General features: G+C 39.6%; 1 protein-coding gene across 3 annotated transcripts in view; it reads right to left on the reverse strand.

The window, feature by feature from the left end:
• Eps15 (epidermal growth factor receptor pathway substrate 15) overlaps positions 1 to 22,893 on the reverse strand; it is a 94,121-nt gene that overhangs the window by 12,130 nt on the left and 59,098 nt on the right. For all 3 annotated transcript variants that reach the window (XM_050136158.1, XM_050136157.1, XM_050136159.1), the window contains exons 14-21: positions 15,862 to 16,023; positions 15,136 to 15,333; positions 13,276 to 13,479; positions 11,306 to 11,422; positions 11,035 to 11,125; positions 6,878 to 6,913; positions 5,810 to 5,946; positions 2,091 to 2,157 (exon numbers count right to left, since the gene is read on the reverse strand). In XM_050136158.1, the coding sequence (XP_049992115.1) occupies positions 2,091 to 2,157; positions 5,810 to 5,946; positions 6,878 to 6,913; positions 11,035 to 11,125; positions 11,306 to 11,422; positions 13,276 to 13,479; positions 15,136 to 15,333; positions 15,862 to 16,023 (1,012 nt within the window). The remainder of the gene's footprint in view (positions 1 to 2,090; positions 2,158 to 5,809; positions 5,947 to 6,877; positions 6,914 to 11,034; positions 11,126 to 11,305; positions 11,423 to 13,275; positions 13,480 to 15,135; positions 15,334 to 15,861; positions 16,024 to 22,893) is intronic.

Raw genomic sequence — 22,893 nt, forward strand, 5'->3', positions numbered from 1 at the left:
TTTTGGTTTTCTCTTCCAGCCTGTCCTGGAACTTGTTCTGGAGACCAGGCTGGCTTCAAACTCACAGAGATTCTCCTGAGTGCTGGGACTAAAGGCACGAGCCGCCACAACCCGTTTTGAAAATGTTTTAAGATTACATCAGACCTAGGATCGAATCTAGTCAACTGGTTTACCTTTTCATAAACTGTAACCTTGATCAAGTTAGTTATTAATATTCTAGAACTTAGTTTCCTCGTGCTTAGATTTTTCTCTGTATTTTAACAGAACCTCTTTATATTAAAAACAATTTTTTTTACTCATTTGAAGCCACTCACTTTTAAACTTAGGCGAAAATCTTTAGGAGTAAATGCCAAACAACACTTTATAGGGTTGAACACCAGGGTTAAGAGAAAGAGGTGCTCACAAGAAAGTAAAATATACTGGAGAATATTTATGTGGGCCTCGTTTTAAGATTTATTTCATGTAGAAGAGTGTTTTGCCTGCATGTGCACATGTGCACCTGCTGTCCATGGAGGTCAGAAGATGGCACTGGATCCCCTGAACTTGGAAATTAAGACTGTTGTGAGCCAAAAGGTAGGTTCTAGACCTGAACATGGGTCTTCTGCAAGAGCAGCAAATGCTCTTAACTGCTGAGCCATCTCTCCAGTCACCTCCTTTTTTCAAAAACAAAACCAAAAAACAACCAAAAAAGAAGTTCTTATTTTATAGTCCAGGCTAGTCTGAAATTCACTATGTAGTCCATATATGTAGCTCAGGCTGACCATGAACTTATAGCAATCCTACCTCATCCTGAGAACTAGAATTTTAAAGTGTTATCATCACACCCTGCTAATTTTTAATATTTTTTCCTTTCATGTATTTGTGTGCATGTTTATACATATGCATATGTGTGGTTTGTACATGAATGTTCATGGCAAGGTCAGGGTAGAACACTGGATGTTTTCCTTTACTGTTCCCTACCTTATTGCCTTAAGACAAGGTCTCTCACTGAACCAGAAGCTCATCATCTTGAAGAGACTAGCTGGCCAGTAGGCAAGTGTGCTGTCAGTATCCACCTGTCTCTGCTCCTCAATGCTGAGGTTATAGTCAAGTGCAGTCAGCTTTTTTTGTTGTTGTTGTTGGAGGTGAGTGTTTATTTTTATTTTTTTATTGAGAAAAGGAAAAAAAGTTTCCGCCTCCTCCCAGACTCCCATTTCCCTCCCCCTCCCCCCCACTCCTCTCCCCCTCCCCCCACTCCTCTCCCCCTCCCTCTCCAGTCAAAAAAAGCAGTCAGGGTTCCCTGCCCTGTGGAAAGTTCAAGGTCCTCCCCCCTCGGTCCATGTCTAGGAAGGTGAACGTCCAAACTGGCTAGGCTCCCACCAAGCCGGAACATGAAGTAGGATCAAAACCCCGTGCCATTGTCCTTGGCTTCTCAAGGGAGCCACCTTAGGGTTGGCAAGAGACTTGAACCTAGAGTGGCTCCCAGGAGCCCAAGGCGATGTCCCCAGTTAGTCCCTTGGGAAGCTGAGGATAGGGAACCTGAAATGACCCTATCCTATAGCAATACTGATGAATATCTTCCATATCACCATAGAACCTTCATCTGNGGAGAACACGAGCAAGGATGTCAGGACCATGAGGGGTGCACCCACCCACTGAGACAGTGGGGCTGATCTATTGGGAGCTCACCAAGGCCAGCTGGACTGTGACTGAAAAAGCATGGGATAAAACCGGACTCTCTGATGATCATGGCAGTCAGCTTTTTATACAAGTGCTAGGATTCAGACTCAGGTGCTCTTACCCACCAACCGATTTTCTTTTCAGCTCAACACTATACTGTATAAAGCAAAAGCTTCTTGGTTTTACTGACACTGAACACAGTATGCAGTCTAGAAAAACCTTGAAGGTGAATGATAAACGAGATAATGAGTAAGGAAAGTAAAAAGTGATACATAAATACTTGTTGCTGCTATTACCAGCATGTTATAAATGGAAATAATTACACATCAATTTAAAAGTCATAATGAATAGGGCAAAAATGTTTAGAGAAGAAACTCTTAAAGAAGAAGCAATGATGAGCACTAATAGAACTGACAAACAAAGGTCTTTACCTGAATCACTAGCTGCAACAACTGTTCCACCAGGAGCAAATGGATCATTGTGCTTCCAAGTTTCTACCTATAGGAATGGTACAAATCTATGACTGAGAGGCAACATTTCATAGCTGGAATTTTACTCAAACCTAAAAAATACTTTACAAAATTCTTTATTAGAAAATATAAACATCTGGAACAGTTTTCCCTTTCCTTATATGTAGTCTCAATGAATGAAAATAATTACTCTCTTTGGCTGTAAAATATTTATTCTAAAAAGTATGAGGCATATGTATAATTTAACAAGTTTTATGCAGTCATCTCTCAGGAAGGTCCCAACAGTCAGTTGCTTCATGTGCCTCTTGCCAACCACAATCCCAACCCCTCTTCTGCAGGTAGTACTGGGACTGAACCCAGAGCTCACACATGCTAACTAAGCCCTGTCACTGAGTTGTATTACTCAGCCCTGTAGAGGTGACCAGTATCCTGGCTTTGATGGTATTCAATTCTTTTGCTTTATAAGTGCTTATGTGAACTTTTTAGTGTGAAATGATTTAGACTTACAGAAGAGGTGTAAAGACAGTACAAAGTTCCCACATGCACTTCTAGCTACCTCTACTATTAATATTTCATGTAATCACGGCCTATTTACTAAAACTAAGGATATTTATTTATTTATCAAGATAGAGTTTCTCTGTGTTGCTTTGGTGTCTGTTCTGAAACTAGCTCTTGTAGACCAGGTTAGCCTCGAACTCAAGAGATCCACCTGCCTCTGCCTCCCGAAGTGCTGGGATTAAAGGTGTGTACACTACCGCCTGGCCTAAAACTAAGGATTTAACACCAGAAGAAAAACCTAAATTACAGTTACAGGCTTTATTTAGAATTCAACAGTTTTTCACTACTATCCCCTTTTTACTCCAAATACTACCACTTTCTTTAACACTGTAACAAGTCTAGCAGGGCATAATGTCACAGGCCTTTAATCCCAGAATTTAGGAGGCAGAGACAAGTGGATCACGGTCAATTTGAGGCCAGTCTGGTCTACTTAGTGAGCTACAGGACCACCAGGATTGGACAGAGAAACACTGTATCATAAAACAAAACAAAACAACATCAAAAATAAAAATTTAGGATTCGGCTCTTAAGAGGAAGGCACATACACAATACCCAAGGAGGGGGAAGAAGTAATGCACTTATGGATGTCAGGTTTCATTCTACTTCTTCATCAAACAGTGCAGCCACTCTAACAGGGATGAGACAGAGTGGACTGCCCAGAAAAGAACAATGGTCATGCTGGACATGGAAGCCTACTCCTTTAATTCCAGCACTCAGTAGGCAGAGGCAGGTAGATCTCTGCGAGTTCAAGGTTAGCCTGGTATACAGAGTAAGTTCCAGGCCAGCTGAAGTTGTTACATAGAGAAACCAAGTCTCAAACAAAACAAAACAGAATAATGGTCAGCTATGCCTGACTTCATGGTGGTACATGCCTTGCAATCCTAGCACCAGGGAGGTAGAGGCCAGAAGATCTAGAGTTTAAAGCCAGCTTCAACTACATAGTAAGTCCAAAGCCAGTCTGGTTTACAGAGAAAGTTACAGGACAGCCAGACAGAGAAACCCTATCTTGGGGGGTGGGGTGAGGGGCAGGGAGTACTATTAATCTAACCTGTTAACCTCCCATATATAACATTATTTTTCTGTTCATATTTCATCTCACATAGCCCAGGATGGCCTCAAACTCACTAACAGCTGAGGACGACCTTGAACTCCCAATTCTCTTGACCCTACCTCCTAAGCATTGGAATTACAGGCCTGACACATCTGGCTCATTATTCTTTTAAGGAAGTAATCTTCACCTAAGAATAATAAATGACAAAACAGTCATGTAAAATGCCTATCAATTAATTGTGCCCCTCTAGGTCCAGTTTACTAACAGAAATGAGATTGCTGCCTCAAAAAGTCTCTAAATAAAGAACAAACAAAATAAAATAAAAACAACACAATTTCATTGTATTATTCTGAGTATTTCTAAATATCCAGGATATAAGTTTTTAAAATTTATTCTTATTTTATGTATATGAGTGTTCAGGCTGTATATATCTATATCTGTATATCTATCTATCTATCTATCTATCTATCTATCTATCTATCTATCTATCTATCTATCTATCTATCTATCTATCTATTCTGTGTGTGTGTGTGTTCCTGCTTGTATGCATGCCAGCCTGTAGTCTGTGGAGGCCAGAAGAGGGTGTCAGATCCCCTGAAACTGGAGTTACAGACAGTTGTGAGCTGTTGGTGGGTATAGAGAACTGAACCCAAGTCTGTTACCTGCTGAGCCATCTCTTCAGCCTCTCTCTATATAATTATTTTAAAACTTGTTTTTAACTTTATTTTATGTGCATTGGTGTAAAGGTGTCAGATCCCAGGAAACTGGAGTTACAGACAGTTGTGAGCTGCCATGTGGGTGCTGGGAATTGAACCTGGGTCCTCTGGAAAAGCAGCCAGTGCTCTTAAACACTGAGCCATCTCTCCAGTCCTATATAAGTGTTTTTAAAAAAAGTCTTCAGACACAAAATACCCTGAGCAAATTAAAGTAACATGATTTTTTAAAAAAAATTTTTGTTTTTGTTTTTGTTCTTTTGTTTTTGAGACAGGGTTTCTCTGTGTAGCTCTGAATTTCTCTTTGCAGACCAGGCTGGCCTCAAACTCAGATATTCACCTGACTCCACTTCGCCAGTGTTAGGACTAAAGGCATATGCCACCGCCACCACTGCCCAGCATAAATAACGGGAAAAATGGCTCAGTCACTAAAGGATAGGCTCACAACCAAAAATGTCTAAATTTTTTAAAGCAGGAGTATCAACATCTGCCTTTTTTTTTTTTTTTTTTTTTGGTTTTTCGAGACAGGATTTCTCTGTGGTTTTGGAGCCTGTCCTGGAACTAGCTCTGTAGACCAGGCTGGTCTCGAACTCACAGAGATCCGCCTGCCTCTGCCTCCCGAGTGCTGGGATTAAAGGCGTGCGCCACCACCGCCCGGCAACATCTGCCTTTTAAAGTGAAATTGAAGATTAGAGACAATGACCATGCAGCATAGAGAGGCTTTGGATCAGCCTCTAAACAGAGGTTGTAGACATGTACTCAAGAGAGCCTGATGGTCAGCGGGAACTTATACTTTTCAAGATTAACATTCCAGGTATAACTATAAAACAACATGAATTATTTTATTTTTCTAAAATATTAATGCTCTTTAAGTAATTTGTATTCCTTCAATAATACAACAGATATTTATAAAAAGTTTTACTTAAAGCCGGGCGGCAGTGGTGCACACCTTTAATCCTAGCACTGAGGAGGCAGAGGCAGGTAGTTGGATCTCTGTGAGTTCGAGGCCAGGCTGGTGTACAAGAACTAAAAGTTCCAGGTGAAACCCTGTCTCGTTCCCCCAACCCCAAAGTTTTACTTAAGACAGGCTTTTGGATTTCCAGTCTCTTCTATTTAATATCAGCAATGAGATAAGGATGGATTCCATTTTTGGACACGCTAAAGCATCCTAGTCGTCTCCAGTGAATGATCAAAGTATGAAATATTACATTAGACAAAAACTTGCATGGGTGGAAGCCAGACAAATTTCATATGGACCAATTAAAGAACAATCAAAAGGCAGGTTCTATCACTGTATATTCAAGAAATTTCCTTAGGATATTTGTTTAGCTGTCTGAATTTTTAAACCTGACACTTACCGATGTATTACTGCTATTGCTGGATGCACTGAAAGGGTCAGCATTTGATGTGGTAAAAGGGTCAGTAGAAGATTGTTTAAAAAAGCAGTCAGATGCAAATGGATCTGAACCTTTGAAAGGATCACCACCAAATGGATCTAAAGAGAAAAAAGGAACAAATATAAAAAGCTGAAAACCCATTATAATTCACTACTACTTTATAGGCATTATCACTATTTCAATTAAAAGACATTTTGAAGCATTCCCTATCAGCCACTGTGAGGTTGGGCTGGGTCTGTCCACCATTCAGACTCAAAAAGCCAAAACCATTTCTTTTTACTTCTTTTTTGCCCCTCTCCAATGCTGGCCAGAGTCTAAGTTTGCATATTCTGATACTTGGAGCTCTCTTACTTTTTTAAAGCTCCTATCCTTACAGTGTAGCTGGTTTGCCCATTAGACGACTGACCTCCATGCTAGCTTACCGATAGATAACACTGCCTATCCCTGCTCTTCCCCATTCCCTTCCTCTAAGAAATTGTTGAGATTTACAGCTTGCCTGCCCTGGTGTTTTTCTTTCAAAATCAACAAAACTGTCCTCTTTGAACAGACTTTGCTTGACTTTCAAAAACTAAAAAGTCACTTGAATTCCTGCAGAACCTCACAATCCCTTTTTTATGAGTTCAAGGCCAGCCTGCTCTATAAGAGCTAGTTCCAAGACAGGCTCCAAAGCTACAGAGAAACCCAGTCTCAAACAAACAAACCAACCAACCAAACCCAAAAAAAGGAAAAAAAAGTGAGGCTTGGGTTGGAGGTATAGCAGAATACTTGCCTAGCATGTGCAAAGCCCTGAGTTTAATCATACGTGCACACACACACACACACACACGCATGCATGCACATGCACACTCACAAGGCTCTAATCACTCTCTAAATATTTTAGCATCTTGCCTTGGCTTTAAAGCAGTTTTAATAAAAAGCAGTTCCCCTCCTAGGACAACCCAAGCTGTGTGTTCTTGCCTCAAAATACAGTAAAAGGTTATAGTTAAGCAGAAAAGAATTAAAGAAGAAACTAAAAAAAAATATACTGACCAATTTTTCCGAAAGGATCATCCTTGAAAGGATCACCTGTGACAAAAGAAGAAAACAGAGATGAAAATACAGTTCATGCCTTTAATCCCAGCATTTAGGAAGCAGAGGCATGTGGATCTCTGTGAGTATGAGGATAGCCTGGTCTACAGGAAAGCCAAGACTACACAGAGAAACCCTGTCTCAAAAAACAAAAACACACACACACATACAAATTATTATGTATATTGTTGAGAAGAGTGTTTTTAAAACAAACAATAACTTAATGGATTCAATAATTCTACTTCAAAGTAAATAAAATTATGGTATTCACTTTAGAAAAGATTTAAAATAATGAAAAAATAAATGATGATTCAACACACCTCATATAAAAAGGCAAATTAGAACTATGGTGGTTTAAATGAAAAATGTACCCCACAGTCTGTGGCATTTGATCTCCTGGTTCTAGTTGGTGTCACTGGGGAGGTTTAGGTTAGGTATGGCCTTGTTAGAAGAGGTGTGCCACAGTAGGAATGCTCTGAGAGTTCAAAGACCTTGAAGCTTTCTGCTGCCATGCTGTCCCTGCCATTATAGCCTCCAACCCTCTGGAACTGTAAACCAAGTAAACTCTTTCTTCCGTAAGCGGTCTTGGTCATGGTGTCTATCAGAGCAACAGAAGAGTAACTAATGTAAAAACCAAATAAACTTACCCTTGACCAAAAGAGGTTACAGGAAGTAAAACAAAGACTGAAAGAGGCTATAGATAGGGACACAAAAGTGAAGTCATACCAACAAAATCTCTACTCCTGGCTACTAGGTAGATATTACCCTTAGCACTTCATGAAATAAAGAAAGACTAAGGCAAAAACAACAAAACAAACAAAAAAACCCTCATAAATTGAAGAAGACAGAGATAAACTCTCAAAGTTAAGGCCACTTGAATTTTGACAAGAATATCAAGAACACATGATGCGAAAAGAGTGAAAGGACAGTTTTTTCAACCAACGGCATTTGGGTGCTGGGGATGTAGCCAGGTTAGCTGAGTCCTTTCCCAGTAGAACAAAGTCCTGAGCTTCATCCCCAGAGCTCCATACGTCTGGTGTGATGGTATACATCATAATCCCAGCATTTGGATGTGGAGGCAGGAGGATGAGCAGTTATATAGGGAGCCTGAGGCTAGCCTAGACTACAGGATAGCCTGTCTCAAAACAAAACAAAACAAAACAAAACAAATGGTATTTGGACAACAGAAAAGATTTCTTTCTCTTTTTGGAGGGGGGTTGGCGTTTCAAGAGAACAGGGGTTCTCTGTGTAACAACCCTGGCTGTCTTGATACCAGCTCTTGTAGACCAGGCTAGCCTTGAACTCACAGAGATCTGCCTGCCTCTGCCTCTCAAGTGTTGGTATTAAAGGTGTGCACTACTAACACCCAGCTATCAGGAAAGATCTTTACCTCGTACTAGATATAGAATTAACTAAATCAAAGCTCTAAAGATCAATAATCTCTGTGTGTGTGTGTGTGTGTGTGTGTGTGTGTGTGTGTGCATGTGAGCAAGCATGCATGTGTGCAGGTGCCCACAGAGGCCAGAGGGCATCGGACTCCTGGAGAGAGCTATCTGATATAGGTGCTGGGCACTGAATTCAGCCTGGGAAAGCAGCAAGTATTCTTAATCATTAAGTCATTCCTCCAGTCTCAAAGTTCTAGATATAACAGCTATAAATTTCTTGGAAGAAAAACAGGAGTATAAATGCTCATGCCTATAATAAACACTCAGGAGGATGAGGCAAGAAAACTGTCACTAGTTTCAGGCAGCCTGAGCTACATAAAGAGAAACTGTCTCATCTCAACACACACACACACACACACACACACAATATTTTCAGATCATATATCAGAGAGTTTTACTTAGAACATGTAAAAAGCTCTTATAAATAAACAGTAAAAAGACAAATGGGGCTAGAGATATGACTTAGCATTTAAGAGTGTATACTGCTCTTGCCAAGGAGCAATTCCTAGCACCAAAATTGGGCACCTTACAACTGCCTGCAACTCCAACTTGAGAGGGATCCAATGCCTCTGGCTTCTGTACTCATGTTCACATACATCAGGAAAAAAGACAAGACTAATTGCAAAGGAGAAAAAAATGACGGACTGATCAATATCAACATACATGTTTTTACAGCCTGGCCTACAGAGTTCCAGGACAGCCATGGCTACAAGGAGAAAGTCTGTCTCTTAAAGAAAGGGGGGGTTAGGGGGGAGCAAGCAAAAACATACAAGGTTTTATGTGGGTATACATCTATTCCTCCTGATTACATATCAGGTCTTACAATAATTCTGTTTAATTACTGGCATAGAAGTTTCCAAACCATTTTCAAAGACAAAAAAATCATTTAATATTCCCATCAGTAGTGTATGGTGGTTTTAATTTCTATATATCCTCAGATATTTGTTATCATCCATCTTTTGTGGTGAGGATTATAAAACTGTAAATGTTCTTCTACAGATCATGCCTGCTAGACAAGTACTGTTGAGTCACAACCTCAGCATGTTCTCTCTCTCTCTCTCATATATATATATATATATATGTATATGTATATGTATATGTATATGTATATGTATATGTATATGTATATGTATGTATGTATACACACATCTCTCTCTATGCCTATATACAGTATATCTCTATATATGTAAATACAGTATTTCTCTATATAGAGAAATATAGAGATACATATACACGTGTATATATTAGTTTTTAAAAATTTATTATGTATGCAGTGTTCTGCCTGCACATATGCCTGAAGGCCAGAACAAGGCATCAGATCTCATTAAAGATGGTTGTAAGCCACCATGTGGTTGCTGGGAATTGAATTCAAGACCTCTGGAAGAGCAGCCACTGCTCTTAATCTTTGAGCCATCTCTCCAGTCCAAGCTCTATATATTTTAAGTATAAAACTTAAGTTTATTCCTGGTGCTTTATACATTTCAAAAATTGTTTTGTGTTTGTTTATTTAAAGAGTTCAAATATTTGGGCTCATTTCTGCCATGACTATTAGGTAAGTTATTTTGCCTGTGTGCCTTAGTTTCATATCTTTTGTTTTTTGCTTGTTTGTATATATTTGATTTACTTTTATTTTTTTTTAAGATTTATTATTTATTAGGTATTTAGTGTTCTGCCTGCATGTATCCCTGCAGGCCAGAAGAGGGCACCAGATCAGATGGTTGTGAGCCACCATGTGGTTGCTGGGAATTGAACTCAGGACCTCTGAAAGAGCAGTCAGTGCTCTTAACCTCTGAGCCATCTCTCCAGTCCGATTTACTTTTCTTTTAGGTGTATAAGTGTTTTGCTCACATGTCTATGCACCATACGCATGTCTGATGCCAAAGAAAGATAAAAGTGGGTATCAGATCCTCTGGAACTAGAGTTACAGATGGTTGTGAGATGCCATGTGGGTGCTGGGGACTGAATACAGGTCCTCTACAAGAGCAGCAAGTGGTCTTTATTGCTGAACCATCTCCAGTCCTTTTTTTGTTTGAGCTTAGGGTTCACTATGTAGCCCTGGCTGGAACTAGCTATGTAGATCAGATTGGCTTCAAACCTCACACTTCTGCTTACCAAGGGCTGGAATTAAAAGCATACAACCATGATACCAAACTCACTTTACTTCACAAGATAGCTCTAGAAATATACATCGGGGCTGGAGAGATGGCTCAGTGGTTAAGAGCACTGACTGCTCTTCCAGAGGACCTGGGTTCAGTTCCCAGCACTCACATGGCAGCTCACAACTGTCTAAAGATCTAGTTCCAGGGGATCTGACACTTTCACACCAATGCACATAAAATAAAATAAATAAACCATAAAAATATTTACAAAAAAAGAGAGATATACATGGATCTAATCTACATGGGAAGTAGAAAAAGACAAGCTCTCCTGAGCAAACTGGGAGCATGGGGATGAAAGGAGAGGGTAGAAGGAGGAGGAGGAGGAGGAGGAGGAGGAGGAGGAGGAGGAGGAGGAGGAGGAGGAGGAGGAGGAGGAAGGAAGGGGAGCAGAGAAATATATAGCTCAATACAAACAATTTTTAAAAAGGCTTTCAAAATTGAAGCCTCAATGCTTATATAGTTTATACACCAGAAAGCCTTATTTTGAATATACTTATAAAAGAAAGATACTTACTGCCAACAAAAGGATCAGACTGGAAAAAATCCAAGTTTGTATCTGCAACTGGATCTGTCAGTGAACTTGATTCTACATTAAATGGATCTTCCTAGAAATAATTTTCAATTAAAACAGATCTTTTAGTAACCAAACATTTAAAAGATAATACTTCAAGTGACACACATTTAGATCATATACAAACTTTGAAAACTTAGTAAATATTCTTGCAGCTACAAAGAACATTTAAGACATGAGTGACAAGAACAATTGAATATATAATTATCTTCACCTCTTTTGACTGCTTGTCATCATCAAATCTGGGACTAACTTTTTCATTACCAGCTGCAGTCACAACTTCGTTTTCATCAGTCACATCAGAAGGTGCTATTTCAGGACTACTTCTCACCTACCAAAAATACATATGTGAGTATGAAGGTTTAAGAATCTTTTGTCTCAGGCTGGTGAGGTGGCTTGATGCTGCAAAACCCAACAACCTCTGTTCAGGACTCACTTAGAAGAAGTGGAAACAACTGCTGCTAGTTTTTGTCTCGATTCCACAGAATATTGTGGCATGTCAATACCAGGCCCCTACCCCCCAACTGTGCGATACTCACTGGCCTAGAACTCACTGTGTAAACCAGACTGACCTCAAACTCACAGAGGCTCAATGTGACTCCTGAGTGCTGGAATATAAAGGTGTGCATTTTTAAAACTGTACATATACTGGTGTTTTAAAATTTATTTTGGTATTGGGGATTAAATCCAGGGCCTCTTGCATGTTATGAAAACGATTTGCCACTATGCTACATGCCTAGCCCCTTTAAAAACCTTTTCATATTCAATGCTAAGTGGTAAGCTCTGAACTTATAACACACATAAGTAACATTATATGGACTGAACAAGTGGTATTTATATATTTAGGATATATAAATAATAAATGGGTAGAGTGCTTTATGCACAAGCATCAAGAACTAACTCAGTTCAGGTTCAGAGCACCCAAATAAAAGCCAGGGATAGTGGTGTCTAACTGTAGCCCCAGTGCTGGGATGGCAGAGACAGGTAGACACCACTGGTCTAACTAGAACACAAGCTCTGTTTTCAGTGAGGAGACCCTGTCTCAAAACTAAGGTAGAGAGTGGCATCAGAAGACCAAAACTGAACTCTGGCCTCTACACTTGCACATGTGGATGAATGCAATCACAGGTGAACACACTAGATAACACTACTCCACAGACACATCAAATTAAAAAAGAGCTTAACACCATCCTTAGCTTCAAATTAACGTTGTGGCCAGTATGATAACACCATAGCATTTAAAAAATCTTTAATTTCATTAATTAGAATAATTTGAACATTAGTTAAAACTGAAAAAAAGCTGGGTGTGGTGGCACATACCTCTAAACCCAGTACTTAGGAGGTAGAGGCAGGCAGATCCCTGAGCTTGAGGCCAGCCAGAGTGAGTTTCAGGACAGCCAGAGCTACACAGAGAAACCCTTTCTCAATAAACAAAACAAAAAATAAGCAAACAAAAAAAAAACTTGAAAAGAAAGAATTTCAATTATTGAGGCTAAAGGGATGGCTTAAGAATTAAGAACACCAGCTGTTCTTCCAGAGGACCCAAGTTCGAGTCCCAGCACCACACCAGACAGCTCAAACTGCCTGTTAACTCCCGCTCCAAAGGATCTGACACCCTCTTCCAGTTTCTGTGGGCAGCTGAACACACATACATAAATAAAAATTAAAAATATCTTTAAAAAATTGTCATTCTTTGTATCATACACAATGCTAACAAAACTTGGCTATGGGGCTAGGAAGCTATCCGAATGGATAAAGTGCTGTAACTCAAGCATGAGGACCTGAGTTCAGATCCCCAGCATCCATGTGGATGTATTCCAAGCCAAGCATGGTGGTGTGGGCTTGGAATCCCAAGACAAGGGAGGTGTCGACAGATACCTAGGGCTTGCTGGCCAGCCATTCCAATCCAATCAGTGAAGTTCAGATCTCAGTGAGAGATCCCATACCAAAAAAAAAACAAAAACAACAACAACAACAAAAAAATCTGAGGAATGACACTTTGAAGACCTCTGGCCTCTACACATGTGCATAAGTATATTCACACAAACTCTGATCTTTATCAGTCTCTCTCTCTCTCTCTCTCTCTCTCTCTCTCTCTCTCTCTCTCTCTCTCTCTCTCTCTGTCTCTATGAGAAAGACGCGGGGAGCAGACACTAATTATGAAGACCACGAATAAAGACTCACTGATGACTCCTGGTGTATGGGCTCAGACTCTAGATTGTTCTGGCCTTCACCATGTTCATTCAGGTTGGCTGTTTCACTGCTGCTGGTGCTGAGGCTACAATAATCTGTAGCACCATTTACAAGAATGCTTTGTGGGCTATCGCGCCAATCTGATTGGTCATTATGATTTTCCAGATCTTTCATCTCCATCAGTCTCATTTGCATCTGCCAATACAAAGCAGAAATACAAAACAATTTAATATTAGAAGTATATGTATCATACAAAGAGGTATGCCCCTAGACTTATTCAAGGATGAGTTTGCTTTCTATTAGGAGAATCCTCTGGGAATGAAGTATGACTTAAATATTTCAATAATCTTTCCCAATGAGTCCTCCTGCAATTTTAGCAGGCATGTATTTGTTTTGTAAGTCTTGTGAAATCTCCAAGAATTCTGTCTCAGTATCTGAGAACTGGCAGTCTTTCAGGGTATAATTAGAAAAAGACAGACCCAGGATACCAGAGGAAAAGATAGCCAAGTAACAGAGAGGATGAAGATTCAGCAATAAAGCTGTAGGGGAGCTACAGGAAGTTAAAGAAGGTAAGGGTAAGCAAGTGAATGCCCTGTGTCCTGGCGCTATCTATTAATGGGAAAGAAGAGTCCTAGAACGTATCTTCAAATATTGAGTCACACAAAGTTCATTAAACAAAGCATAAAGCTGTTTCAGCCTCAACTATTCAAATGAATTCCAAAGTGGGACATAAAAGGCAGAATTCAATTATAACAGATTAAATAAAAGATTTTTATGTTTATTTTTATATATTTACATTTAAAATTATAAAATATATAATTTTATGTTATATATTAAATATATAAAAAAGCAGAAACAAGAAAACTAAATTATTTCAATGAATAAAACTGATCTAAAAATCAGAAACCCAAGAGAAGACAAGATGTTCCAACTTAGTGAGGGTTATCACTGCTGTGATGATACACCATGACCAGGGAGGAAAGGGCTTACACTTCCACATCACTCTTCATCATGGAAGGAAGTCGGGACAGGAACTCAGCCAGGTTAGGAACCTGGAGGCAAGAGTTGATGTAGAGGCCGTGGAGGAGTGCTGCTTACTGACTTGCTCCTCATGCCATCCTCAGCCTGCTTTCTCATAGAACCCAGGACTACCAACCCAGAGATGGCACCACCCACCATGGGCTGGGCCTTTCCCCCATCAATCTTGAAGAAAATGCCTCCAGCCCATCTTATGGAAGCATTTTCTCAAAGGAGGCTCCTCCTCCCCGTGACTCTGGCTTGTGTCACACTGACACAAACAAGACAGGCTGGAGAGATGGCGCAGAGCACTGGCTGCTCTTCCTGACGTCCTGAGTTCAATCCCCAGCCACCACGTGATTCTCACACCATCTGTATATAATGAGATCTAGTACCCTCTTTTGGCGAGTCGGAACACATGCAGACAGAACACTATATATATAATAAACAGATAAATCTTTAAAAAACAACAAAAATACCTTTCAGACAATATTTACTGAGAATTTATGTGTCAGACACTATGTTAAACTACCTCATCTTTTGCCTCATATAATCCTTATAATAGCACTAATGTATTGTTAAATCTTCAACTTTAAAGATGAAAAAATCTGATATTCAAAGGTGATTTGTCTAATAAATGGCAGAACCAGCATTTAAACCCGGACAGTTTAACTCCAAAGCCCATACTTATGTAAATGACCATCAGCTGTCCAACTGGCAACTGTAAGTATTAAACAACTAAAGAGAATCAATACTTAGGTAAAGAAGGAGAAGTCAGACAGTAAAGAAAGGACAGACAAGGGCCCTCCAGGCATGCTGTTGGCTTCCACTTACTGAACTGATCTCCTGTTGTGATTCCTGCAGGTGCTGCTGAAGAGGTTCCAGCTGAGCCTTTCCTGACTCCACACTCTCTTCCAATTGTGCTGTTTCTTGCTGTAGGCGACTTAGTTCTTCTCTAGCTTTTGACAGCTCTTCCTCATAAGTGGAGATCTGAGATTCTTGACTAGTTATTTCATCTTTCAGGGAAGAGATCTACAAGTGGAGATGAATGAGAGGAAAGGGAATTAAGCGAAGAGATATATCTAGTTTCATGGTTTGGATATTTTTTTTTAAAAAAAAGATTATTTATTTATTTATTTGTTTATTTGTTTGTTTGTTTGTTTGTTTGTTTATTCAGTATCCTGCCTGTAGGCCAGAAGAGGACACCAGATCTCATTATAGGTGGTTTTGAGCCGCCATGTGGTTGCTGGGAATTGAACTCAGGACCTCTGGAAGAGCAGTCAGTGCTCATAACAGCTGAGCCATCTCTCCAGCCCGGTTTGGAATTTTTGATGTATTCTTTTGGTAGCAGAAGGGGCTAATAGAAACTTGGAGGCAAAAGTCTCATGTGATCAAGATCTGGAAAAACAGAGCTCCTCTAATTTCTACTACAGAGAACAGTAACTCTAACTCTTTCATAAAGTTACTGCAGACGAGACTGCTGCTTAACAAGTAGGGGATGCTTCCTTTGTAACCAGGAAAGCAAAGGAAGCAGAGAGTCAGTAAACAGCCAGGTTTTACCATCTGGGCCTCCTCGGCACACTTTTTCCTAACTTCCTTGAGCTGCTCTTCCAGCTGGGCTTTCTGCTCATCCAGCTCATCAAGGAGTTCCTGCACCTGCTGCTTCTGGGCCTGTAGTTTTTGCAGGTTAACACTCTCCCTTTGAACTTCATCTTGAAGATCCTAAAACACAAGAAAACACACACATTTATCTTTGAGGGCATAGACAGGTGAATTTTTAAGGGAAAACCAAATCTTGTTTTATTACATATTTTTTTGGGGGGACTAAAGCTTTCTATTTTACATACAGCCTTCAAGTAATCGTAGTCAGACATAGTGGTTGAGTAGTCTCCCACCCAGCAGTTCCCATATGATCACTCAGAGGCTTAATATTACTTATAAAAGCTCGACCAATAGTGCAGGCTTGTTACTAGCCCACTCTTACACTTAAATTCACCCATATTTCTTATCTATGCCCCCACCACATGGCTCATGGCTTGTTACCTTATTTTCTACATGTCCTGATTCCCCGGAGGCTGGTTGGTGTCTCACCCTGACTTTGCCCTTCTTCATCCCAGTATCCTCCGTTCGATTGTCTCACCTACACTTTTTGCCTGGCTATCGGCCTGTCAACTTATTAAACAATGAGAATAATACATATTCACAGTATATAAAAGTATTATTCCACAGCAAGTAACCTCTTGAAGATCTGGACATTTAGTTTGCTTACTCAGATCTGGCATTGGATGTCTGTCTGACTTCTCTAGCATGTCAAAACAGAGGTGTACCATTTACCCACATCTGCCTTAGCCTCTACCTTCTGGTCAAATCCATGGCCTCTTCTTCCACTCTTTCTCTTTTTGTCTCTAGCCTGCCAGCAAATCCTCCCCGCAATGCTGGTGTAAATCCCCTTTCAGACAGCTACCTTCCAATGGGGTATACTGCCTCCACTGAGCTACCTTTGCATGTATTTGCAGCACGTCAGCCACTCAAAAAAAAAAAAAAAAAAAAAAAACTGTCGGCTGGGTGTGATGGCACACACCTTCTTTAATTCCAGCACTCCAGAGGCTGAGGCAGGCAGATCTCTGGCTCTGAGGGCAGCCTGGTGTGCTGGCTAATTTTATACCAACTTGACAGAGCTAACGTCATCTTAAAGGAGGGAACCTCAATTGAGAAAATATTGTCATAATATGCAGCTATAGGGCATTTTTTTTAAATTAGTAATTGATATTGGAGGGCCCAGCCTATTGTGGGTGGTGCAATCCCTAGGCTGGTGGTCCTGAGTTCTATAAGAAAGCAGACTGAGCAAGCCATGAGGAGTAAGTCAGTAGGCAGCCCTCTTCCATGGCCTCTGCATTAACTCTTGCCTCCAGGTTCCTGACCTGGTTGAGTTCCTATCCTGACTTCCTCCATGATGAAGAGTGATGTGGAAGTGTAAGCAAACAACCCTCCCCCACTTGCTTTTTGGTCATGTTCTATCATCTCAGCAATAGAAACCCTAAGACACCCGGTTTACACAGTGACTACCAGGACAACCAGTGCTACACAGACCTATCCACAGTGGTCCAATTTCTTTCTCTACAACCCAAACAAAAATCTAGAATTTCACATTCTCTAATAATTTTTAGTCTTTATAATCACATAAATGTCTTTTAATATAAACTCAAAGAAGGAAAATATTTTTTAAAGCTGAATAGAAAGGTATATATAGTATGATCATATATATGAAACCATTTATGTATATAAAATACAGCAAATGTTAAGGATTCACTGATTAAAAAAGCTTCCTTATTTCTCATGCTTTAATGGTTACATTTCATTAACTGTGTGTTTTGCTTTTCGGTGTATGTGTCTGTTAAGAAGGGGGCAACTTGTGAGAGTCGAGTCTTAACTATATGGGTCCCAGGGACCAAATTCAGGTTCCTAGGTTTTACCTGACGAGCCATTTTGCTAGCTATGCATTTTACAGATTTACTGTGACCCATTTTATTTTCTGTAATTAAGAAATTTTGTTGGTGTCACACGCCTTTAATCCCAGCTCTCAGGAGGTTATTAATTAACCAATGACCTTCCTCCATCATTTCCCCTTTTTCTGTTTAAACAAAAAAAAAAAGGGAAGGCTTTAACTTTAACATAGCAAAATTACATATAACAAAACAGTTATCAAGTAAAAATTACAATATTTACATCTATTTTATCTTTATCATAACTAAGGAAAACTATAACTAACTATTCTTCAACTCCATCAAAGACTCCAGAAAGATACAATATTACCTAAGCAAACAAGAAATAAGCAACTTTCAAACTCTAGAAATGACAGGTGGAGCGCTGTGAGTTCAAGGCCAGCCTGGTCTACAAGAGCTAGTTCTAGGACAGGCTCCAAAGCTACAGAAAAACCCTGTCTTGAAAAAAACAAAACAAAACAAAACAAAATTTAAAAAAAAGTTTTTAAAAATAGTTCAGTGTGGGGCTGGAGAGATGGCTCAGAGGTTAAGAGCACTGCCTGCTCTTCCAAAGGTCCTGAGTTCAATTCCCAGCAACCACATGGTGGCTCACAACCATCTGTAATGGGGTCTGGTGCCCTCTTCTGGTCCGCTGGCATACACACAGACAGAATATTATATACATAATAAATAAATAAATATTAAAAAAAATAGTTCAGTATATTGAAGGAACCAATATTGATACTGTTTTGAGAATTCTTACATAAAAAGAAATCAGTAACATAAGAATATTTTTAAATTAGTAAAATCACCAGAGATGTGATACTTTTATTTTAAAAGTAAGGAGGGGGGGCTGAGCTGGAGAGATGGCCTAGTGGTTTAAGTGGTTCAAGAGGACCGAAGTTCAATTCCTAGCACCCATGTGGTGGCTCATAGCTACCTATAACTCCAGTTCCAGGGGACCTGCCCTGATGCCCTTTTCTAGGTGGTTCTTTGAACACCAGACACATCTATATACATAAAATAACAAATTAAGATCCATACACATAAAACAACAAATTAAGGTTTTTAGAAAGGCAAACTTGAAATTCCTTTTTTTTTTTTTTTTTTTGGTTTTTCGAGACAGGATTTCTCTGTGGCTTTGGAGCCTGTGCTGGAACTAGCTCTTGTAAACCAGGCTGGTCTCGAACTCACAGAGATCTGCCTGTGATCCGTATTTTTATTGAGCAATTTATAGCCTCAGAAGAGAACCTTTATATTTATAACCTTTCACAAGAGAAAAGAGAATAAACAAATCAATATAATATATACTCAGTCCTACCCTTTCTCTTGTAAGAGCAAAATAGTCTCACTCAGTTAATCCAATCTTATTGCCTTTCCTTTTTCCTTCACTGCAGTGAAAACCTATCTTGTAACACAAAAGTACAGGCCTTAAAGAAAAGTTTACTGATAAAATACCTCTAGGAAATACTTAAACACTAATCAATGACCATATAAAAATAGTATTTCTAGGGCTGGAGAGATGGCTCAGAGGTTAAGAGGGCTGGTTTTTCTTCCAGAAGACCTGTGTTTAATTCCCAGCACCCATATGGCAGCTCATACTAGTCTGTAGCTTCAGTTGCAGGGTTTCTGACACCCTCACAAGACATACATGCAGTCAAAATACCAATGCACATACATAAAATAAAAAAATAGTATTTCTCCATGAATCAGCATGAAAAAAGGAAGCCATCTCTATAAAAATTAAAAAATAATGCAGGCATGCTGGCTCATGCCTTTAATTCCAGCACTTTCAGGAGTGAGGCAAAATGACTGCTGTGAGTTCAAATCTAGCCTCAGCTACAGTAAATTCTAGGTCACCAGAGGCTACAAAGTGTAACCTTGTCTTAAAAGCGGAAAATAAAACAAGAGATGACTTAGCAGTTAGGAGCACCTGCTGCTCTTTCAGAAGATTTAGGTTTGGTTCCTGGCACCCACATGGTTGGTGATGGCTCATTACTGTTCAGAGCAGGAGAAATCCCAACACATACTTCACTAGCACCAGGTATGCACATGGCCCACATACATACACATTCAGGCAAACATGCACTCACTAAAAAAAAAAAAATCTTTACAAAGAAAGGCTAAAAATAAAACAATATTAAGAAAATATTTCCAACAAAAACCCACAGCAAAAGGATATTTGCTTTTAGTAAACAGATTTAAAATTAAGTCAAAACAAAAAGTTACAACTTATATGCTAATAAGAGTAAGAAAGAACTTTTACCACTAACATACTTAAAAAGGCGCCCCCCCCCCCAATGCAACTTCTACATTATTATCTGTATCTAGATCTACTTGGCTATTTTATTTTGGCCCAAATTTTCTTATCCTTTGCTTATCCTGGAACTAAATAAAGGCACAAAAGCACAACTCTCCTGTCCCTCCTCCTGCATTCTCCACCCCCAGCACACCCTCACTCAGGGAGTGCGTGTTCTCCTAGCACTTGGATAATCCAGTGAGTTACTGGAGACTCCGGAAGGTGCTCTCCTGCTTCTCTTCTACCAGCCTCATGATGCTCTGGACCACAGAGGGAAGAAGGATGGCAGCAAGGGGAGTAGCAGGGACAAAATGAACAAAAATGGTGAGACAAGGTGCCAAAGTTTACTTTAGAAAAAGACCACAACCAGATTCATCTAAGATGTCTCATTCAGGAATAAAAGGATATATGACCTGGGAATCTTGGATTCATTGAGAAAGAAATGTCAAGAAAAATGTTCTGTTTTCTAGAAACTACTCAAGATACTGAAACTGACAAACTTATCCCCACCCCTCCACACATCATGAGGAGCTTTGTATAAATAAAATTTAAACACACAAAACTCTTAAGCCATATTAAAGATATTAAAATAACTCATTTCAGTAACCCGAGTCTGATGTACTACTGAAGAAGTAATTTAACTATTAAACCTATGAAATATTAGCAACATGGAAAGGTATGTCTATTTCATTAAAGAACAACATGGAGTGAAAGAAAGACAGTGACATATGCCTGCAATTCTAGCATCTGGGAGGTGTAGACGGGGGACCTCTAGTTCAAGACCAGTTATGGGTTACATAGTAAATTACAGCAATTCTGGATTTCATAGTGGGGTCCTGCCTCAAACAAACAAAACAATAACAACAAAATCCATAATACAAGAAAACCCCACTGAAGTCAATAATAAAACTTGTTTATCCAACTACAAAACTTTTTTACTTGGAGATAAAAAGTCAAATAAGTGAATTAAAATAAAGCACTCAGGAGGCAAAGGCAAGCGAATCTCTGTGAGTTTGAGGCCAGCCTGGTCTATAGAGTGAGTTCCAGGTCTGGCTCCATAGCTACATAGTTTGTCTTGCAAAACAAACAAACTAACAAAGAAAAAATGAAAAAAAAATGGACAATTAGTCTGAGTTACTAACTCGTTTTCCAAGTTTAAAAGTCTTTTAGATTTTTTTAACTGTATGTATGTGTGTGTGTGTGTGTAGGTATGTATGTATGTATGTTTTTCAAGACAGGATTTCTCTGTCTTTGGCTGGCCTGCACTAATGATGGCCTCGAACTCACAGAGATCTCTGTCTGCCTCCCTCCCAAGTGCTGGGATTAAGGGCGTGCACCACCATGGCCTGGCTTAGATTTTACTTTATGTGTATAAGAGATTTTCCTCTATGTATGTATGTACACCACATGAGTGCTGGGTACCTACAGCGGCCATAAAGAAGGCATAGGATCCTCTGGAACTGGAGACACAAATGGTTGTGAACCACTATTTGGGTGCTGGGAATTAAACCTAAGACCTCTGAAGAACAGCAAGTGCTCTTAACTGCTAAGCCATCTCTCTAGCCTGAGTTACTAATTCTTAACTAATGAAATATAAATATCCAGGAGCTTCCTTTTATGTGACATTACTATGAACCAAGTCAAATAAAAGTAGGACTTTATAACTACTTACTACGTTCCCAATCCTTCTAGCCAGTGGGATCTGGGTACATTCTGTACTATTTTTAATTTGATGCATAAGAACAAAGTGTATTTTTATTTAAACAGCTTCCTTAAATATCTAGCAATATATTTCCAAATACAGTAGAAGACATATATGATCCAAAGCAAAATTTCCAAGATCAAGAAACACATAATCTAAGATGGAAATCTGGAATGTGTGTGTGAGCACATGTTTATATGATAGTATATTTATCTGTATGTTTGTGGTGTAAGTACACATTTATGCTTGTGCCTTCTGGTGCCCATGCAGATCTGCAAAACTCAGAGAAGGATTCAGATGTCCAGCTCTATCACTCTCCATCTTAATACTCGGAGACAGGGTCTCTGACTCAACCTAGAGTTAGGTAGGTGGTTAGCAGACCTGTTATACTGTAATGGGGTTACAAGTACATGCAGTAATGCCTCGGGTTTTATGTGGGTGCTGGGAATTCTAGCTTGGGTCTTCATGCTTGTATAGCAAGTACTGTTATTCACTGAGACATTTCCTCAGCCCGTATATAAATCTGAGGTAAGACAGTAATAAGGAAAGTACTGACAGGAATAGGAAGTCCAGACTTGAAGGCATTTTTTTTTCCCAACAAGATTTATTTTAAGACAGACCAACTTTTAACGATAAACACTAAAATGGCTGACTGGAAATGTACAAGTGCACTCAAGAGGCAGAGATCTAATTGTGATCAGCCATCAGTGCCAGAGTGACAGGGATCATAGAGAAGAAAGAAAATATTTCAAGGTGTGAGCTCATAGATCACACAAGAAAGAAAAACCTAGAAAAGCAATATTCTACTTTAAAGTAGTGAGCATATATAAACACAAACCAACAACTTGGATGAAGTGCAGCCCAGTGAGGAAACACGTGAGGCCTTGAGGTCAATCACCAGCATCAATACAAAAACAAAAATAAGACCAACAAAAAAACTCAAGGTAGGGTTGGTAAGATGGCTCAGCAGCTAAGAACACTTGCTGCTCTTGCAGAGGACCTAGGCTCATTTCCTAGCATCCACACAGTGGCTCACAACTGCCTGTAACTCAAGTTCGAGGGATCCTGCTCTCTGTAGACACCAGGTGTTACATGGCGCAATACATACT

Source organism: Alexandromys fortis, unplaced genomic scaffold (genome assembly GCF_014885135.2).
Source record: "Alexandromys fortis isolate MF-2015 unplaced genomic scaffold, M_Fortis_MF-2015_v1.1 scaffold_13, whole genome shotgun sequence".
In the NCBI taxonomy this organism is placed as follows: Eukaryota; Metazoa; Chordata; class Mammalia; order Rodentia; family Cricetidae; genus Alexandromys; species Alexandromys fortis.